The 23,069-nt window shown below is 35.1% G+C and overlaps 1 protein-coding gene across 39 annotated transcripts in view; it reads left to right on the forward strand.

Annotated features, from left to right (window-relative positions):
* Positions 1-23,069, forward strand: part of Shab (potassium voltage-gated channel shaker cognate b) — a 394,632-nt gene that overhangs the window by 222,776 nt on the left and 148,787 nt on the right. For all 39 annotated transcript variants that reach the window (XR_012412620.1, XR_012412621.1, XR_012412622.1 and 36 more), the window contains one exon: positions 10,009-11,389. Coding sequence is in view for 35 of the 39 variants with exons in the window: in XM_073983598.1 (XP_073839699.1) it covers positions 10,016-11,389 (1,374 nt within the window). In the remaining 4 variants the exon portion in view is untranslated. The remainder of the gene's footprint in view (positions 1-10,008; positions 11,390-23,069) is intronic.

Below are 23,069 nucleotides of genomic sequence, written 5' to 3' on the forward strand. Positions count from 1 at the left end.
CCTCGTGAGGAGAACCAATTGTATTATCATAGATGTATATGTCTGCCTGAGTAGTCGGAATGTTAGTGAAGATTCCATCAAGTTCATCTGCATCAGTGTGACAAAATCCTTATTTTCCGACACCAATATCACGTATAACTTTCCATTTGCTCTTCGAATCAATTGGTGCATTTGTTGACACTTATTCGAGTCAAACGAAATTGTTCATATTGTTCTGGAGTTTTGTATTGCTTCCACCGCGAATATGCTCTGTCCCTGTCTGTTATGAGCGTTGTAATAGTTGAATTAAACCATGGATTTGGCTTTGGGTTGATTTTTTTGGTTTTAATGGCAACAGTTGTTTCGTTCAAGGGGAGAAAATAGTTCTGGAGGAATTGAAGTTGTTGATCACCTGAGCCGAATCTATATGTTTAGTTCCAATTGATCTGGAAGTATTTATCCTTAAAAAATAGTTCTATGGGAGTGTTTACTAGGGTTATGACTTTTTGAAATTTTTTCTCAAAAATGATTTCCTGTAGTGGAAATGAATGAACTTTGCCCTATTAATGCCTAAAATAACATTCATTCCATTTTATTATAAAAAAGGTTCCGCACAAATCACTTCGATTTTCTTTTTTTTTTGAAAAGTTCTATGAACGCACAAACCACTTTTAATTTTTACGATATATGAAATAAAGTTATATATAATATTAAATGATATATATGTTATAACGATGATTAAATTAGTGAGAAACAAACGGTTATGTCATTTTGACGCCGTGGGCCCCACACATTGTTTTTAGTGAAATATCAGCTTATAGTGATTTCAAAATGTTGTCAAAAATTCTGACAAATAAAAACTTTAGAAGCTTTTTGTGCGGGAGGTTTTTTATCGAATCACTTTGTAATTAAGATTTTATGCAATCTTAGGTAAAAACTCATCATCATACGAGGTAACAAAAAATGCATAACCCTAGTGTTTACTGTGGGCGAAAAGTGGGTAGGATTCGTATTATTGGTAATGTGTAAACCCAACGCAAGCATAATATTTACCAGTGAATAATCAGCGTTAATATTCGAATTGAAGTCACCTGTTATTAGGGGGGGATATTATAAGTTGGTTTTCGCCAAAAAGTTTGTAACGCATCGAAATAATGGCCTCGACGAGCTGAGGCGATCTGGCTATGTGTTTCCATCGGTCTGTCCGTCTGTCCATCTAAACCTTGTAATTACGCTACAGGTCGCAATTTCGATCGGATCGTCACCAAATCTTGGATGTTGAAGCCTATTGATTTTGGTGATGGTCGGATAATATTTAGGGGTCGGAATGAGCAAAAAACTTATTTGGATTAAAAGTCAACGTTTTTTCCAAATCGAATATCTGAGCTTCTATAAGGGCTACACCGAATGCGAATGAAAGTAGAAAATATCACCTTTCTAACGATGTAAAGTAGGTTGTCGTAGGTGCTCAAAAAACGAAGATATCACAATAGCCGCAAATAAAACCCAACTTTTCATTTTTGCGATTTTAATTATAATGACGAATATCACAGCTTTGGTTAGGGACTTTCCAACAACACCTGACTATGAAAGTACATGTCGCAATTTTGATCGGATCGTCATGAAAATTTGGTGGTTAATGTGGGTCCTGGAGGGCAAGATGACTACTGATTTTGGTGATGGCCGGATAATATACGAGTACAGTAGTCGGAATGAGCAAAAAACTTATTTGGAGAAAAAGTCAACGTTTTATTCCAAAGCAAGTATCTCAGCATCTATAAGGGGTATAACAAAAGCAAAACCTGACAGTGAAAGTAGAAAATATCACCCTTCTAACGATGTAAAGTAGGTTGTCGTCAAACAACGAATAATAATATATCGCAATATTCAATAATGAAACCCAACTTTTAATTTTTGCGATTTTAATTATAATGACGAATATCACACCTCTCGTTGGAGACCTTCCGAAAGCAAAACATGACAACGAAAGTAGAAAATCCCATCTTTACAATGATGCAAAGTAGGTGGCGTGGGTGGCCAAATAACGGAGATATCGCAATAGTCGGTAGTACATACCATTTGTTTTCATTTTTAATCACACTACAGGTTGCAATTTTGATCGGATCGTCAAGAAATTTTGAGGGTTAATTGGGGTCCCATAGAAGGAAGAAGTCTATTAGTTTTGTTGAGAACCTTCAACGTTTTATTCATATGCGAATATCTCTGCATCTAGTAGGCGTATTCCAAAAGGAAAGCAATGGAAGAAAATTAGATATCCTTTACACTGTTGCAAAATAGGTTGGCGTAGGTGGTCAAATAACGGAGATATCCCAAAAGTAATGCATCTAACTTTTCCATTTTTTGTAATCACGCTACTAGTCGCAATTTTGATATGATATTACGAAATTTTAATGATTAATGGGACTCCTAGAGAGGAAGAAGAATATTGAGATTGGTGATGTTCAGATAATATTCAAGAGTCGGAATGGGCAATAAACGTATGTGGATAAAAATTCAAAGTTGTATTCTTATGCGAATATCTCCTATTTTAGTAGCCCGTCAATGGAAAAAGAAAATACCACCGTTATTATGATTTAACATAGGTTGGCGCACATCCCACTTTCCCATTTTTTTTTATTTGAATTATACTGACGAGTATCTAAGCTTTGGTTGGACGCGTTTGAACAATGAAGACATTCTGAGCTTTAAAATGTTCCCAATTGCGTTAAATAAATTGGGGGAATACTTGTGATGTTGAAAAATGTATGGAATTTTATTTCTATGTCAGATATTTCTGCTTCTGTTGGACATATTCCAAGAAGAGAGATTGATAATAAAACTAAACCATCTGAGCTTTAACTTAATACAGAATGTGGCATTTATGGTAAAATATCAAAGTTACTGCTATCACAATTTTGAAGTTTTTTTTACTTTAATGACAAATACCTCCGCTTCTATTTGGCGTATTAAAGACATGTAAAATGTTAATCAAGAAGACCCTCAAAACTTTTAATACATACCAATTTGATGTCGACAGTAGTCAAATATAAAAATAAATAGTAAATGTTTTATTGTTATTCTTTTTGTATAAAAGTCAGATGGGTGAAAACTTTAATGTCTCCCTAAAAGAAATGATTCATGTGAAAATTTATGGTGTAGGGTATCACATAGTCGGCCCCGTCCCGACTATAGCCTTTGCTCACTTGTTATTATATCGTTATATCCAAGTGTAATGCTTTCAAATATATTTAGAAAGGGGCCAATCGCTTTTAATATCAATAAATACGTATTCTACATCATACCCAATATGTGATGTTATGCGAAATCCCGCGTTTAAATTGTGTTTGTAAAGATACTCCTATGCTCCTCAAGGAGTTATTTGGAAATAAAGAAGAAGAAAGATAGCAGCTCCTCCTCCTCGACGTTCCCTATTAGATCTAAACACAGAGTGTCCATAAAGATAAATTAATTCATCTGGTGTTGGGCACTCAACCAACTCGCTAAGGCTGACCACCACTGAAGTCTCTTCCCTGGTCAGCTACCTCAGTCATCACTTTATCTCCTTTTCCGAACCATTCAGATTTTCCGTCTCTGGCTGTAGCAAACACATTTGCTTATGCAGCTGGATGAGGAAGGCGCACAAGTGTGCCCGACACCGCGATCTGGATGACCAATACTTACCCTTGAGACAATAAATATTTCTGCCCTCCAAATAGGCATGAGTAAATTCAGGTTTTGACTTTGTCACAACTTGCAATTTATTTCATTAATATTTTGGCCCACAATATAATGATAATGTAGAGCAACGTTTATGTGAGAAATGATTGAATTGATTGAAAATAAAAACAATTCAAGTATTTAAACAAAACAGAAGTTTGGTAGTAATTCGAACGAATTTGTATTCGAATCGTCTTAAAGAAACAGGCCATCAATTTATCTACTTTTTTCATTAGGCTTTGAGAGTATATGTGACATATATTTAATCCTTTGTACAATGACTTAACTAAGTTCATTGTGACAACTTTGGAACCTCTATCGACACTATTTAACTGATAACCTAAAATATATATTAAAAAGTGAAAATTGGCATTATCAAAATATTATAATGAAATGCCCATGATATAAGTAAAGAGGTAGATTTAAATGAAAACAATCTATAGAACCCTTGTTTTTCCTAATTTCCTAAAACTTCAAAATTAGAGGTAGTTTACACTATCTATCAATGTCATATGACACGAAATAAAAACATTTCATATCTTCCCACAGAGGCAATGTGGAGACGTAGTTTTATTATATTTTTGCTGGGGTGGACGCACAGAATAAATGGCGTAAGGAAAATCTCCAATATTCCACATATTAGTGAATATTTAACGATGGAAAATTTCATGTCATATGACATTTACATATAGTGTAAACTACCCCTTAGTAAACACAAAGGCAACAAGTGGGTTTGCTTACAATACCTTTTTTGAGCATTTTATAAAAAATGCGAAAAATGAATGAAGTGTCAAGGTTTCTCTACATAATCGAGTAGTAATCTATATAATTGTTCCACAAACATCCCATAAGTGACAAGGGAGACTTCTCTCATATCAATGAGTGCACCCCGATTCATATTAGCTCAATGATATGGGACCTACAGTTTATCGCCGAGTCCGAACGGCGTGTCTAAGACACCACTTTTGTAGAGCAGTTTTACATGGCTGAAATACTCAGGAAATGTCGCCAACATTACTGAGGGGTATTTTGCCATCGTTGAAAAGTGTTTTGATGTTGCCTGGCCTGGGAATCGAACCCACGACCTTATGTGTGCAAGGCGGGTGTTCATACTATTGCACCACGGTGGCATCCAATAATCGAGTAGTGGATATGATAAAATGATTGTTCCAAACGAATTTCTGCCATACAATTGTTCTAAAAACAATTTTAAAAATCATTGAATTCGATTGTTTTTAAAGTTGTTTGGCATATTATTCAAACATCACACACATATAGAAAGATAGTGTAAATTCCCAGCTAACAAATCGTGCCGTCATCGTAACGAAATCGGAATAAAATTCGTCCAATGAAAGTTGTATGAAGTGGTTGACATAATTTCGGGACGAAATGTCGGAGCGAAATCGGATCAATTTCTTTCAGAATTCGGAACGAAATCGGAAGAAAACCCTTGGGAAATTCGAAATGCGAATTTTTTCCTCCGAATTTTCGTACAGATTTCTGACCGATTTCGGAATAATGTCGTATGAAAATCTGAAGTAATTTCTGAAGCTTCGTAAAGATTTCTGAACGATTTTGGAATAATGTCGTATGAATATCGAAGAAAAAACTTTTTCTCTGACGTGTCTTTATACCCTACACCACTATGTGGGGAGGGTATTATAAGTTGGTTTTAGCCAAAAAGTTTGTAACGCATCGAAATAATGGTCGTAGACCCATACATATATATACCAAAATGAATGTCTCGACGAGCTGAGTCGACCTGGCTATCTGTGTCCGTCCGTCCGTATGTCCATCTAAACCTTGTAATCACGCTACAGGTCGCAATTTTAATCCGATCGTCACCAAATTTTGGGTGTTGATGAAGGTCCCGGAGGGGAAGAAGCCATTTGATTTTGGTGATGGTCGGATAATATCCAGGAGTCGGAATGGGCAAAAAACTTATTTGGAGAAAAGTCAACATTTTATTTCAAAGCGAATATCTCCGCTTCTATATGGGGTATATCAAAAGCAAAACCTGCTTGTGAAAGTAGAAAATATCACCTTTGCAACGTATCGTAGGTGGTCAAACAACAATGATATCGCAATAGTCGGTAATGCATCCCATATTTCAGTTTTTTGTGTTATCACGCTACAGGTCGCAATTTTGATCGGATCGTCACGAATTTTTTGGGAGTTGATGCGGGTCCCACAGAGGAAGAAGACTATTAAGTGCTGGTCAGATAATATTCAGGAGTCGGAATAAGCAAAAAGCTTATGTGGAGAAAAGTCAAAATTTTTTTCTTATGCGAATATCTCCGCTTCTGGTAGGAGTAGTCCAAAAGGAAAGCCCGTCAAAGGAAGAAAAAAGATCTCCTTTATATTGATGCAAAGTATGTTGGCGTAAGTGGGCAAACAACCGAGATATTGCAAAAATCAGTAATATATCCAATTTTTCGTTTTTCAAAATAGTCTGGCTTAATCCCATTGTTGTTGTTTTATTATTTTAAAACAACTAATTTATTAGTGGAAAAAGGTTGGCATTGTTCGCCAAGGGGTAAGGCAAGGAAGACTAGTTTCGATCCAATTTTTCCATTTTTTGTAATCACGCTATAGGTTGGAATTTTGATCGGATAGTCACGAAATTTTTGGTAGAGCCCCCACAGAGGGGCGATAGTCGGATAATATGTAGGGGTTGGAATGGGGAAAAACTCATGTGGAGACAAATTCAAAGTTTAATTCTTTGTGAATATCGGCTTCTAGTAGGGGTATTCCAACGGCAAGGCCTGTCAATGGAAGAAGAACATATGACCTTTACATTGGTGTAAAGTAGGTTGGCGAAGGTGGTCAAACAATAGCCCAATTCTTCAATGTTTTTGCAATCACGCTACAGGTCGAAATTTTGATCGGATGATCACGAAATTTTGGTTGCTTATGGGGGTCCCAGAGAGAAAGAAGTATACTATGTTTGGTGGTAGTCGGATTATATTCCCTAAAAAAATGTTTACCAGCTGAAAAGTGGTGTAGGGTATCGCATGGTCGGCACCGTCCCGACTATAGCATTTGCTCCCTTGTTTTATTGATCAATTCTTCTTTGTTATGTTTTTTTGTTGGAGGATTGTGTTTTCAAATGTTTCTAATGATTTTCAATGTTGTTATAATTTTGTAGTTTTAGTAGAACAATGTAAACTTTGTACACGAATATGTTGAGTCTATCAGCACCAGCTTGAATTATTATATGTTGCATTTATATTTAAAATATTTAAAAATTGTATATGGTGGTTGTTGTGCGAAGGGAAATTTGTCCCCGACATTACGATCCGAATTCGTACCGAAATCGGAAGAAAAACATTAGCATATTCGAAGGGAAATTTACATCCGACATTCTCACCGAAATCGGAACGAAATCTGAACGAATTCCCCCACGAAAAATCATATAGAAATCGAAACGAAATCTAAACGATTTTGGTTTCGAAATTTTCCCGGTGTGTCGGATACCCGACATTTGGTTTCCTGGGTTGTTTTGAAGTTTTAGGAACACACTTTAAATGACGTAAAGCTTTAGCTAATAGTACGTTTATATATAACCGGATTTAACAAACCCACTGGGTGTCAAATGTCAATTCCATTGTTATCTTTCAAATAAATCCTTATAAAGAAGGTTAACCCTGCAAAGGCTACAATATAAGCATGGTCTTACCTTTCTTATTAAACCATGGAAATACCTTTATGAAATAAGTAAAAATTAAGTTGTACAATTTCATTGTTTGGATCTGATAAATGATTTTTGAATGGTACATACAAATAGGTTCATTGTTGTAAATTCGATTGACATATACAATACCACGAAAGGTATAAGCTCTTTGTACCAGATTTTTTTAAGATGAAGCGCTTATTGCGGGAAATAATAATTGCCTTACGTTGCACTGAGCATGAGTTTATTATTGTTAGACTTTTTGTGGGGTAAAAGAGGCTTGAGAAAAAACTTTTTGCCATAGGGCAACATAAACTTAACTATGATTACTCTATTCGGAGAGTTCATTTTTGGTGTTATTTTTGTTCTAAAGACGATGGGTAGATTTTACCCGTGGTAGCGGAATGTTTATTGAATTGTAGATGTTGCCAAAAATCTGTATTAAGTCCTCATTATGTACAAAAGGTATTCCATTTACTCTTATTTCATTTGCGACATGAACCACAGTACTCTCTCAACAGTTTAAACGGTCGATAAAATGCAGTTTATGAGCTGCTAAAAACTTTAGATTTGGAATGCGAATCAATATTGAAAGGTAGGGTTGATATATAGAGGTGGTTTTGGATGTGTACTTTTTTGTACGAAAGTACTAAACGGTACCAAATTTGGCGCAATTTGGATTTGGAGTAACGGATAGAGCTAGAATCCTGAAATTTTAAATTAAAATTACTGTAAAAGTGTAGGATTGAGTTATGGAGATAGTTGTTGAGATTCTCATTTATGTGCACGAAAAATGCTGAATGGTACTAAAATTGGTACAATTTGGATTTGACATACGACACAACCAAAATGACATAACCGTTTGTTTCTCACTAATTCTATAAGCATATCATTACATATACATATATTGTTGGCGTGATACCAGTGTAGGCGAAACGCAAAAAGAAAAGAAATAAAAATAATTTGTGTATGTAATTTTGTTTATGTACATTGTACATATTTTCAATTCTTTTTTGTAAAGTTAAAGGGTTTCAAAGAAACAAGACTTTACCTTTTGTACGTGTGTATTCTACGAATGCGAGAAAGTGAAGTTGCCGAAGCCCAATAGCGTACACAAGGGCGTGACGATCAACTACGACCACAGCATTGGAAAGCGCCCCTCTGCATCCGAACTAAGCGAATAAGGCTTCCAGGAAAAGTAATAGAAAAGAGCGAAACTCTCTTCTACAATACAAACTTGGAGAATAAGGCCCCATAGGGCTGGTGAGAACGGCCAATTGGCGTGGGTAATTGGAATGCTCGGAACCCAGCTAGCATTTGGAAGATTGTTTTATCAAAAATCACGTTGCGGAGTCTTTTTAGAGTCCTTTTGGTGATCAAAAATTGATTAAGTCGCTTGTATGATCAGAAAGGGACTCGAAAGTGACTCCCTGTAATGATTAAAAAGAGTTCAATTTAAAATACAACAACAAATGTGTAACAATCACAAATAAATCATTGAAGCGTTTAAAATGTGACTATTTTTTCGTTATTTGTTGTCACATTTTGATCTTCATGAAGACGTTGATATATATGTAACGTATAATATTAAGTGTATAGAGAAACACAACACATGTTCAGGTTTTGCCAAGTGAAATGAAGAAGCAGTATACTAACCACCGAGCAACATAAAGGGTAATGAAAAGACATAACAAAGCCGAAAAGACTATAAAACAAAGGAAAGAAACAAAGAAGAATAAAAAAAAATTCTTTTAATTTATTTCGTATAATAAAAAGACTCATAAATGACTCCTTAAAGACTCATAAACGATTATAAACATGACTCGAAAAAGAGTCCCAAATTAGTCAACAAATCACCAATAAATGATCGAAATACGACTCTAAAAAGACTTTATATACCATCAGAAAATGGGCAAAAATGACTCGAAACTAATGCAGAGGAAGACTCATTTGTGATTTGTTTAGAAGAGTCGCCTTAGGTTACGTTTTCCTCCCGACAAAGTAGTCATTTATGATCAGAAAATGAGCTCATATTCCAGCTTTTGAATCGTGCAGTCGGATCAAAAAAGACTCGAATTTGATTAAAATTTTCAGAGAATGCTGGATGGGGAAGGGAAAACAATGTAACATTGGCTTAACCTATGTATCGAACTTATACATATATCATTTTATATTATACTAGCGGACCCGGCGAACTTCGTCTCGCTATTAAGGAATAAAATTTCATACAAAAACTCAATTTTCGATTTTTCCAATTTTCCGATTTTTCCAGAGGGATTTTCCAAAATTTTCTTCCGTAAAGACCTTCTCCTCGAAAATGCGAATAACTGACAAAAAATTTTACAGAAATCGGCCTAGCTGTTCTCATTTTATGAATTACTATACATTTTTTACACCATTTTTATATATATAGATAGATAGATATAACTTTATTTCATGTGATATTTGATATGATAATGTCAATTAAAAGTGGCTTATGCGTACCCTTTTTTACATTTAGATGGAAATAAAGTTATTTTAGTCATTAAGAGGCAAATAAATGTTCACTCATTCCTGCTACAGGAAATCATTTTTTGAGAAAAAATAACACCTAGATAATAATTTATAATGGTTTTTGTTTTTTTTTCGTATCCTTTTAGCGGATCTATGGTCGGCGAACGTGATAGAGACCGTGAAACGGTACGCTGGGAAACGGGTGCATCAACACCACCGACCCAATACAATAATGGAGTATTACAAATGGTGGGACAATTGCATGGTGGACAGGCTACAAGCCAACAACAATTGCAGCAGCAGCAACAACAACATTTGCCAATACAACGCGATCAACAACAGCCGCCACAGCAAATTTTGCAAAAACACAAACAACTGCAACAGTTGCAACAGGATTACAACTACCAGCAACAGCAACAATCTAACAATTGGATCGAAAACGAGACACTTGGACGCAACAGTGCAACATCGACCACAACAACGGCCAACATCGGTGAAGGCTGTGATAATCAGCCCTACTACGACACCAGCGGGAATGTCGATTGGAGCCGGGCGATGGGAACCGGTGGAACTGGTGCATACATTGGCGGCGATGGATCTCTCCCAGCAGTTGGCAGTGTTATTTATAACGTTGGCCAAAGTCCTGCAAACGGCCGAGGGCCCCAGCTCAATACCGGCGCCCCTCTTGCTGGCAACATGGATTATATTGACGGTGGCAGCATTGCTGGCGCATCCGCCGCAACTACGCACACTGCTGGCGGTCTGCAGGGGGGAACTTCAGTCGCTTCGGTTGGTTGGGCATCAGACGCTACAAACGTTCCGCCGCCTACTACCACCGCCGTCACAACTGCAACATCGGCTGCGAGCACTGGCAAAGAAGTTCGCTACGCTCCATTCCCCATCACGTCGCCGACACATTCGAATCCCACGACTTCCCAATTGCAACAGGGTCAAATTAATGCCGGTGCCCTCCAGCGGACACATTCCAGATCAATGTCCTCCATCCCGCCTCCAGAACCTTTTATGATAGCACAGTCCAAACAAATGAACAGTCGCGTATCTATTAACGTTGGCGGCGTTAAACACGAAGTGCTGTGGCGCACCCTCGAACGCCTTCCTCATACGCGTCTAGGACGACTGCGTGAATGTACCACGCACGAGGCCATCATTGAACTCTGCGACGACTACTCATTGGTCGACAACGAGTATTTCTTTGATCGCCATCCGAAAAGCTTCAGTTCCATTCTAAACTTCTATCGCACCGGTAAACTGCACATTGTCGACGAGATGTGTGTGCTGGCCTTTAGCGATGACCTCGAATATTGGGGCGTCGACGAACTCTATTTGGAGTCGTGTTGCCAACACAAGTACCATCAGCGCAAGGAGAACGTACACGAAGAAATGCGCAAGGAAGCCGAATCGTTGCGTCAGCGGGATGAGGAAGAATTCGGCGAAGGCAAATGTGCCGAATACCAAAAGTACTTGTGGGAATTGCTCGAAAAGCCTAACACTAGTTTTGCAGCGAGGGTAAGTTCGTTGGATTTTCACTGTTTTCTTATTTAAGTTGTTAGAAAAATGAAGTAACCCAATTATTTTCTTGCATTGATTTCTATATTATTACAAGTATAATTATTATTGTTCTTTTCTTATTTATTTAATTAATTTTTATTTAAATTATTTATTTGTATTTGACAACCTAAGTTAGTTCGTATTTAGTTTCGATATATATCCTTCATTTATTTGATTTATTTCTCGTACCACCACCTGTTTCCATTGACTATATTAAAATATGAATACATTTTAAAAAATCTTAGGTTTTTACACTATAGAAGTAGTGGCAAATTCAATCAAATTGAACGCGATGTGTAATACAAATTTCTTTTTTGCTGTCGAATAAGCATTTCTTACCAAATTCCAAAATACAAACACCCAAGGAACTGTTTAATTTGCTCACTGGCATAGTGTAAAAATTATAGACGTATTCCACCATTTCCTCCATTCACCAATCCTTAATTTCTGTTTTACAACATCCCCTTCATTTCTTATTCTTCTATTTCTTCGTATTTCCCCCTCCCCCCGTTCTCTTGAGTGAGAAATTTTAACGATTACAACCAAAAAACAAGCTGTATAAAAATGCCTTACTTCTTTCACCGACAACCACCACCAACCACCCCACCCACTTCTATCAAAAACTTAAGAAAATAACAAATCAATTACATGAACATTCTTTTTGTATTTTCCGTTTCATTTGAAATTATCGACGTCAAATGTGTTATTGAGTTGATGTCATGCTTTGTTGTTTGTTGTGCGAATCAGATTAATTTCTGTATAACTAAAAATGTTTCTTCTAATACATCTAAGCCTACTACTTACTAATTAATAACAATAATAATGTTGAATTCTTACGCCATCTTTCGATATTCATAATTGTAAATTTCTTCGAATCATCATCAACAAATGCAACGAATAGCAATCAACAGGACAATTATGTATCAATAGAAAGAAAATCGCAAAATACAGCTTATAAGCGATACTTTCGCCAAAACTCAATATTCAATATTTTCTGCTATCAAATGCTGCTGTAAATAGCATTATTATACTATATAATGATATAATATTATATGTTGTTGTGTATTAGATTTTGTTTTTGTTTAATATGAGAGTCCTGAAAGAAGGATTTATATATTTTCAAGTACATGTATGTATAAGTGTGTATGTGTGTGTATTGAAGTAGATGGTAAATGTAATTATGATTCGACAAAGCCAAAGTCCAAAAGTTACAGGAATAGGACATAGGTATAAAGGAGAGAAATAAAATGGGAAAAGTTTCGAAATTTCATAACAATGTGAGACGTAAAGATCGACTTATATTTATATTTATATATTGGGTGTCACAATACAGTAAGCACGTCCGCCTTGCACAACATTTTCGGCGGTGGCAAATCCCCTTATTGTAATGCTGACAAAAATATGATTACACGCAGAAAAGAGATATTGTAGGAGCAATCATATTCTAAGATCAAACTAGTGTATTGTAAAAATCTGAAAATATATTGTTGGTAGAACAATATATTTTGTGTTATTACGGCGCCTCACACAAAATATATGGTAGAAACAACAATACATATTTTCAGATTTTTAAAATACACTATTTTGTTCTTAGAATATGATTGCTCCTACAATATCTCTTCTCTGCGTGTACGATTCGACAAAGCCAAATTCCAAAAGTTACAGGAATAGGACGGAGGATAACACGGCGCGCCTTAACTAGATATAAATGAAAGGTGCTTACACCTGGGAAGTTTTTGCGGATTCTGAAACTACAATAATAATAGATGAGAAAAATCAAAAAAAAAAACGCCGGAGGGATTTTCAAATAACCCGAGGTCAAAGTTCATATTTTTAGGGCTTTTTCTAGATTTTCACGATTTTTCTTGGAAACCACTTAATGGGACTAAGGAAAATGTTGTAGCAGTGAAAATTCTTTACAAGATTGACCTTTATGGCTTTTTCCTAGGATTTACCATTTTTGAGATATTGAAGTTCAAATTGGGACAATGGACTGACTGTATGGTCCCCTTATAAAACAGTGTCATGCACGGAGCGCTTTAACTAACTTTAAGTGAAACCATTTTCATTAATATTAAAAAACCCTAACAATGTGAACTTTGACCGCGATTTATTTGAAAATCCCTCCGGCGATTTTTTTTGTTTTTTGATTTTTCTCATCTATGAACATTGTAGTTTTAGAATCCGCAAAAACTTTCCAGGTGTAAGCACCTTTCATTTAAATTTAGTTAAGGCACACCGCGATAAAGGATAGAAATAAATTGGGAAAAGTTTCGACATTTCATAACAATGTGAGACGTAAAGACCGACTTGTATTTTACATTTATATATTGGGTGCTACCGTGGTGCAAATATGAATACAGTAAGCACGTCCGCCTTGCACTCGCAACAACATTTTCGGTGGTGGCAAATCCCCTTAGCATAAATTTTCTGAGTATTGCAACCATGAAAAATACTCTACAAGTGGAGTTGTAAGACACATCGTTTGGACTCGGCGATAAAAAGAAGGTCCCATATCATTGAACCATTGAGACCCCCTTGTCCCGATACAGCTCATGGTTCATGCGACGTCGATATTGGCCCGTACATCTTTCGAAGAATTTTTCCCCTAAACACACCAAGTACCAAGGCTTCGGTGCACGGGGGGTAAAGTGTTCTGAAAACTGTTTTTTGCGCTTATAAAACGACTAAGCGCAAGCGTAAACCTCTTGGAAGCCCGTGAACGCCACCGTTGACCTAAATGTGCTCATCCGGTGCCATCCCTACTGCCTCATCTACCATAACAACGCAAATATCTTGAGATTCTATTCACCAAGTACTTCGAGTAGGCTCTTACAGATATTTTGGTTGTGCTGCAGGAATTTCTTCATTGCAACGGATTGTATGTATACCGCCCATGGTCGGTCATCAGAGCCTAGTTTGCATGAATAGAGGACACCAAGTCACAAGTAGACAGTGGGTGAGTTTGATGTTTGAAGAGGATTGGCTATGAGAACAAATTTATTATTCAGAATCGCATGATTCTTCTGATTCCCCTCCTTTAAACTACTCACTTATTTGTTCTGTTTATCAGGGTTCAACGTAGTCGAAGTCTTTAGTCATCATTGTAGTATAAATTTTCCACAGTTGGTCCGAGTTTAGTGGTAGGATCGCGCGTTGATACCATTACTTGGTCTTATTACCGTTTACTTTAAAAGATTATCCTTCGACTTTTTTGAAAGTATCAGTTATTTCTTCTAAACAAGTAACATGTGGTTATTTGTGTGTCATTTCCTTTGCATCTCGTATGCTTTAGTCGTTCACTCAATATCCCTGACACTATCTTAGAAGCAATAGGGAACAGACTAATGCCCCTATAGTTAGAGCACACAGTCTTATCTCCTTTCTTGTGGACGACGCACAGGATCTCAGGTTCCAGTCGTCGAGTACGCGTATTTACTGCCAGATGGTGCTAACTAGCTGATGCGCACACCAATAAACGTGTCGACAGCAGTCTTAAACAGCTCTACTTGTAAGCCATTGGCTCCTGGGGCCTTGTTATTGTTCGGATATCTTCGACACCTTGGTTTTGGGGTCCAACAATTTGAAAAAATGTTCTTTCCATAACCTGATAGTAGATAACCTTGTTCGTGTCTACGGGGGGCGTGCCTGTACCGAAACCATCAGTATGATATCACTGTGCAACATTTTTAAGGTGATCTTGTGCAAACAATTCGAACTGAAGATTTTTTGAAAGTACAGACCCAAACGACAATAAACCCTAGTTGGGTTTTGTTGTGTCAGATCCAGCTCGGATTTTATGGCCGCCTATAAACATGGTTAAATATTGAGTTTTTAAAGAAATTCGGGGCTATATCTATGAAACCAATGCGAATCTTCTTCTGACCTCCGAGGCAAATTTGTAGATAAGGACAAGAATAAAATATTTGGAGAAATAATGAACTCGAAAAACTACATTTATTGCATAAAATTTCAAAATATATGCAAAAATTCCACAATTTTTATACATTTCGCACCGTATCTCGAAAACCGTTAATTTTTTCTGAATATTTTCTTCTGAAAAAATATTCCCTGGAATGTAATACACAACTCTTCAGAACACGTCATTGTTGTAGAATGGCTCTATGCCGTTGTTTTCAGTACATTTTTCAACGACGATTTAATAAAAATGTCAATAATGTAGTGAAATCCGAAATGCGAGAATAAACTCTTGGTGTGAACTGTGTTTGAAATACGTGTTGTAAAAGATATGATGCAAAATACCGTTGAAACAACATGAAGTAAGCATTTTAGAGTTTCAGAATGTTCTAAAGAATTGTTGAGAACTTTATTTGGAAGATTTTTGCAAGAGGTTACTTGGTTCAACTCCCAATAGTTTAGCCGATACTGAATAGAATTTCAGCAATTATGTAAAATGTTCTATACTTTGTAGATTTTGATGCCCTAGATGGAGTTTTTCTTGTGTGGTTTTTTCAAAAGATAATTTATACTAGTTTAGGGCTACAATATTGCTAAAGACAGCAAGGCCAAATTCCTATTCGTTTCTGAGATAAAGGCCTGATAAATGCAAAAAAGTGTAGATTTAGCCTGGTTTAGATGAGACCATAAAATCCGAACTGGATCTGACAGGACAAAACCCTACTAGGGTTTTTGTAGTCTAAATATGTACTTTCAAAAAATGCGTACTAGAAGTTGTTTGCATTTTCAGTGTTGCATAGTGTATGTAACTCTTTGGTAAAATGTTAAAATTTCATCTGGCCCCAGTACATACCTTGCTACTGATTGTACAGCAGATCTTTAATGCCTCATTCTTTTCTTCGGTAGAAGCACGACGCTCTTGGTCATACTATATTCTCTGGTATCCAATTTCTTTGGTACCCAAAAAGGGTTTTTTTGGCTGTTTGCATCGAGTGGGCAATACTATGCCTATGTGCTTATATGTATATGATAGAGACGAGGAGTTGTTTCATTAAGCAGATGTGCAAAAAAAATGTACTGTGCCTCTCTGTTATAATTGCAGCTTACCGATGCCCAACCTACGTGTAATCGGGTACGTACTTTGCGGCAAAAAGGTGAACGTCTTCTATCAATCACAACGTGCTCAAATTGGTTTCCTGTTTTTTTTTATCTGATGACAGAAAGGCGCTCTTATGAATGTCAAGATTTTTAAATATGCTACTAACTACCATGTTTTTGCCGCTGTGAAGTCTACCAGGCTCATTTCATTGTCAGATGTTTCATTGTTAAGACTAAATAAATTGGCCAAAGATATCGTCTTTTCCAATTTTAGCCTTAAAAACGCCTACAGGACGCGGTCATATGTTTTTTCTAAGCGATGGTTTGGTCTGTTTTTCCTTGTCTTGGGTGTAAATAAAACTGATGTTGACATTTTTTGGCTTTTATCGGAATTGTAGCAGGTTTTTCATCCATAGACATTCAACTGTAAACTCATTTACCGAAAATGTGACACATCTCGAAAAATCCAGTTTCGAGAAAAACGCGCTTTAAGTTCCCAACTTAAAACGATTATTACACTAAAACTAAAATAACTACTTGGACCATATTTTGTAAACAGCAGCCAGATATCACTGCTAAATTTCTGTGCAAGATCAAGCATGTTTTGAAATAGCTTAGTGCTTCATAAACTCAAAACAAAAAAACACTTTTGTGGAATTATGCCAACCTCGAGTACAACTCGTAAATAAAATAGAAGTTGCTAACTCAAAAAACGCATTTTATGAGTTATGTCACTCTTTGAGTAAATGAGCTATATGTTTTTTCCTCCGACTAACTACAAATGCGCAAACTACAAATACTAAACCGATGCCCAATCCAAGATTTTATTGTTCTTATGGTTGAACGCGCGACACATCTTAGCTCACTACCTTTAATGGGTGTTAAAGGCACTTTCCCAGGGTATGCCACGGGGAGGTCAGTGTTCATTGGAAATGACAGAGGGACCAAGATAAGTCCTGGGCTTTGTCATGTTCCTTGGGATATTTTATGAACTAGGTCACATAGCGTTATAGTCCCATATCTCTGTCGAGTACTTTCAGAAGAAATGCACAAAGGTGAGTTTCCGCCTGAAGCTCCTTTTTCGTGAACGTGGATTGAGTTGATTACATTATTATATTTCCTCCTTTGGATCTGTGTTGGTCTTTAAGTATCTCAAAATACTAATCAACACACATCCAAACACACCAACATACATAAATATGTACTTGAAATTTCAAACTTTCAATCAATTTAAATTTTTTACGTTTCATGTTTAATGTTAAAATGACTTCAATTTATTTTTTATTTACTTAAAAAAGAAGAGCAACTATTCTTACGAAGACAACAACAAGGGCAACGATAAAACTAAGAATAAACTATTTATGCGAAATTTATTTCACAAAATTTCCCAAAGCATTGAGTAAGGTATAGACGAGGAATTGTCATCCCCGCTTTTAGTTTGAAATAATTGTTTATTTTTATTCACATTCTATTGCTTTCCATTCTTGTTTCGTTTATAGATTTCCCTTAAATCTCTTGATTTGTTGATTGTTTTTCTGTTTTTCGTTTGCAAAGTTCCTTTTGAATTGATTTTCATATAGTATATTATTTCTAACTGCAATTGATATAGAGATAATAAGTTTTCGTTTTTTTAAATGCCTAACCAATATCTTCTATATACATATAACTATATCAAATTATATAAATTTTTAATGCAAAATATTAACTTTTTCCAATCAACCAATAACAACAAGAAATTATATTAAGCAATTTTTTATGCCAAAAGAACATATTAACAATTTTCACCGAACACAGAGCAAATCTAATCTTTAGAATTTTATGAAAACAAAAACAAATTGTTGTTAGTATGTTTGAAAGCGACGATAGTCTCTGCAGAACGGAGGCATAGAGAAGCAACGTAATAACCAACATCGACAACAATGTTTGGGAATGGGCAATAAGCGATATGACCAGGCGGCAGGTGTGCTGTAGAAATCCTCGAAATAATTGTAAAAAAAGGACCTCTGGGGAGAAGTGGCCAAATTCGTGTTGTAATACATTTCCATTTCATCTAAAATTAACAAAACAACTAACAGTAATGGCGCCGTAATGCCATTGCAGACCCCCACCCCTTGCCCCACAACCTTTAGCAACAGAATTGTGCAAAAGCAGCAAATTTGCCAATGCAACAATTCTATTTTTCTTTTGTTGGTAAGAGCAATGCTTACAGCTTTTGCTTGTCTGTAAATAAAACGCTTAATAACAATTTAACAATTTTAGGAGGGGAACTTGTGGACCTCTTTTCTGGCGCCCTTTTCCAGTCTGTCTCTGTCTTTCTCTTTTCATAATGAAATGCTATTTATATTAATGTATAATTTAGTATTAAGTTTAACACCCTGAATAGAACCCACCCGCCACTAACACCGACCCCCCGAAATGGAAATAATTACAACATATTTGGGGACATCTCCAATAATTTTTCTATTTCTTTTTTTAGTTTTTTAACTTAAAAATTTTTTGTTTTGTTATTTCAGTTTTAGTGATAGTTTTCACTACGAATTCACTGAAAATCAGATCAGAATCAATCAATAAATTTGTTAAATGGTTAATCGGTTAACATAGTTGCGACTATTAGTGAAGACCAATACAAAAATAATTTATATTCTAATTATGTGTGTATATTAGAAAAAATATTCAATAAAAAAATGTTGTGGCACAAACAGTTAACTTTAATATGGACCGTTTCTGTTCCTTATAAAGCCAGAGTAGTTTTTTGATACACAGAAGCTCACACAATATCTTGGACAATTTTTTAATAAGGCAAATATGTACGAACGTTAATCAAATAACATTGATATTATATTTCGTATATTCTATACATATATTATAATTTACATTTGTCTTTTCCTTAGAGCTATGCTTAAAATATAATAATTCTGAAATATCTTAATGGCCGTAACAAATGTGTTGAAATATGTTTTCATTGTGAACAACTGATTGGTCTTAATAGTACGCAATATGTTTTACCCACATGATGTTGACACCGGTTCGGATTTTCTATCCAAGGTTCGGATTTTCTATCTTTTTGAATCTTTTAATTTCCCATTTTTAAGTTTCATTTATAGAAATGTGAAAAATTTCCAGAGTTTCTTTCCAGTTGTACTTTTTATAATAAAGATTTTCCTTTATTTATTTACTTGTTTTAAGACGTATTGTACTCGTTCCATTCCATGCAATTATTACCTTTTTTGGTTTACATAATTTTCCAAAATCCAAAAAACAAAATTTATAACCAGAAAAAATATATAAATATAAATTACCAAAAGAGAGCAGGTTTCCTCTTATTCTGGTTTTTTTCAGTTTATTTTCAGTTTTTATCCCTTTTTAGTTAAACTTAATATACCGCCTAAACACATCCTTTTTGAGAATAAGACAAATATGAGAACCACTTAAATTATAAAAAGTTTTAATATTTACCAAAAAGAGCAAAAACAAATTGTTTTTAAGTGTAATATGTATAACAAATGATTATGTTTATTTCATTTCTCTTTGCGTTTTGGCAGTATTTCGTTTCCTTTTCGTTTCGTCGTTTTCGTTCGAAAGTAATCTACCAAATGAAAAATATCTAAAAAAATAATACCAATATCCACAAGAAACGACCACCCAGCATATGAATGTGAATTTTATGTATAAGAATAAAAATACTTAAATGCTACTACTACCACTACTACTATTGAACAAATTTCCAACACAAAAATTATACATATATGAATAATACATCCTGAGTTCCAAGCTGAGTTACGAATTATGCTTTTTCCGATTTCAATTTAAAAAACATTTGAATTTTTCCGTTGTTTTCGATTCAAATGCCATTGATAATTATTAACTTATATGTTGTTGATTTTATGTTTTTTTTATACGTTAACAGATAACAATGCGCACTCTCCCAAGAGAGAACAATCCTTATAGTGATTTGTTTTTATTTTTCTTTACTTATAGTTTTAGCCCTTTCTAAGAAATGCCGATAGTGATCGTATTAAACTTGAGTTTTTTTGATTTGATTTGTTTTGTTCTAATTTCTAGAAGACCAATATTGTGGACTTCACTTAGACCTTCCAATAGAGATCATAATTTGTTTGTTATTTCTTCCTTTTAATGGTCATCAGTTAAATGTGTCATGTTGTGCATATGTATGTACGTGCTCTAGATTGTATGAAAATAATAACAGCAACAACAATCATAATACGAGTACATTGATGTTTGTTTTTTCTTTTAAGTTTCGTATTACGTACTGCTATATACAGTGGCTCTATATAAAAACTTGATTAAGAAATTTGTATGTGTAAATACACATGTGACAAAAAAATTTGTTAAGATGCGTAGCAGTGATCAGGATGATTGCACTCTTTTCAATCAATAGGTGATTACTTTGCCTTCATTAGAAAACATAAACATATTTAGCTATCTTGAACAGAAATTTGTTCCATAAGCTCATGTGGGGCGTCATCGTTGTTTTTCCTAAACATGGAAAAAAGTTTTGTAACTCCAACGAAGACTAAATACCAAAAAACATTAAAAATACCGAAAATCGAATGGTGCCGTTCTATTTGGACGATATGTAAACGAGGACATATACCGACAAGTTTTAGTTGGAAAGTTTTATACCCCTCACGAAGCCTCAATACCCAATTCCAGCCATTTCGGGGGATATTGAGGCCACAACCTTCAAAATACCTAAAATCGGGAGATAAAGCTCTATGGGGGCTATATTAAGATGTTGACCTATACCCACTAATTTCAAAGTGGAAACGAAGCCAAAATACCAAATTCCAAACAAATTCAGTAGTATATTAAGGCTAAAACTTGAAAATACCGAAAATGGGGAGTTACAATTGTAGGGGGCTTTATGAAGACAAAGATCTCTACCGACAAATATCAGGTGGAAAGTTTTATACCACCAACGAAGACTGAATATTATATTTCAGTCATTTTGGTGATATTGAGGCCACAACCTTCATAATATCGAAAATCAGGAAGTACCGTTCTATAGAGGCTATATCAAAACGTGGAAATGTTTTATACCCACAACGAAAACTAAATACAAAATCTCTCCTATTTTGGTTGGATAACGCTGCACAGTGTCCAATCTTACGAAAAACCTGGCCAAAACTCTAGCAATGAATGGATTTTGACCTAACCTTGGGTTCTTATGTTTTTTGGGTCGCTGGTTTCATTTTTCATATTTTTTAACCCTCAGGCGGTCATTAAAGGGGTCTTTTTGGTACCTTCTTCTATAAAATGTCATCGTATCAGATCAAAATATTCTACAAATTTGTTCGCCATTAATTTCTACTATAGTCCCTAGAATACACCAAAACTCCATATCTTGTTAACTTCAGAAATATGCAAAATTAAAAACAAATTTTAGGGTTAAGGTCGTACTTTATGGGAATTTTGGCAAAATTGTCATACTAAACATGATTTTAGAAGAATGGCTTCAAAGACAAAAATGTTATCCGCTAAATTTCACTATAAGTCACCAAAGAAATAAAATTTCTATTTGCATTACATACCAAGGAAATATCAATTTTGCCAAAAAAAAAACCTAGAAACAAAAATAGGGGTGCAAGCTTCTATCATTTCTACAGTTTTGAAAATATTTGAGTTAAGATTACTAGGAATCCTTGCACTTACTATATGGTGTCTTTGGAAACTTTACTAACAAGAATGTGAGACATATTTTTCTTAACAAAATTAACCCTCGTGTGAGTCATAAAAGGGGTCTTTTTGGTCTCTTTTTTCACAAATCTTTAAAATCGCCTATAAAATGGTCGAATCAGACCAAAATATTGTAGAAATTTGTTCGCCATAAAATTGTACTATAGGTCCTAGAATACATCAAAACTCTTAATTTTATCTAAATAGCAGGAAGTTACCCTATACTATATTCTGACATTCTGAATCAAAGAAAATATGTATGTATATATCTGCAGGACAAAATATGCCATAAAAACGAAAAGTGCAAATATGTGCACGATCTTTCGATGAGAATTGGTTAAAAAAAACTCTTCCCTTTTTATGAAAAGATAAGGTACACAGCCCAACTTCATCTTACTCACAACTATTTTCATCATTTATTATTAAAATTGACCATGAAAAAAATCAACAAGTACGGACATCAATAATTAAAAACACGCACTTCATTGGCGACACTGAACATTTTAAATACGTTTCACATACGTTTCATTACAATTACAAAAAAAAATATTTAAAAACCGTTGTTTATTTTGGATATTATAATATTTTAATAAACATCTTAAATATTGAGAAAACATTTTTTTCAAATAGGATCACTTTGACCTGATTTTATACCCACTTACTAAACAAGAAACGTGTATATTTTTTCATAACTACACGCAGTGTGATCCTATAAACAATATTTGACCCTATTTAGTGTAGATTGATAAATTTTTTTTTCGATTTTTGGCCAGGTTCTACAGACACTGTGTGTTTTAAATCATTGAAAATACCGAAAACCGCTCGGTTCCGTTCTATGGGACGTGTATCTGTGCACCTGCACTGACCATTCTTCGAGACAATATATTAATCCACCAAATTTCAGGCATTCGGTTGGACACTGTGT

This window comes from Musca autumnalis, unplaced genomic scaffold (assembly GCF_047663935.1).
Source record: "Musca autumnalis isolate F117 unplaced genomic scaffold, ASM4766393v1 scaffold_4, whole genome shotgun sequence".
In the NCBI taxonomy this organism is placed as follows: domain Eukaryota; kingdom Metazoa; phylum Arthropoda; class Insecta; order Diptera; family Muscidae; genus Musca; species Musca autumnalis.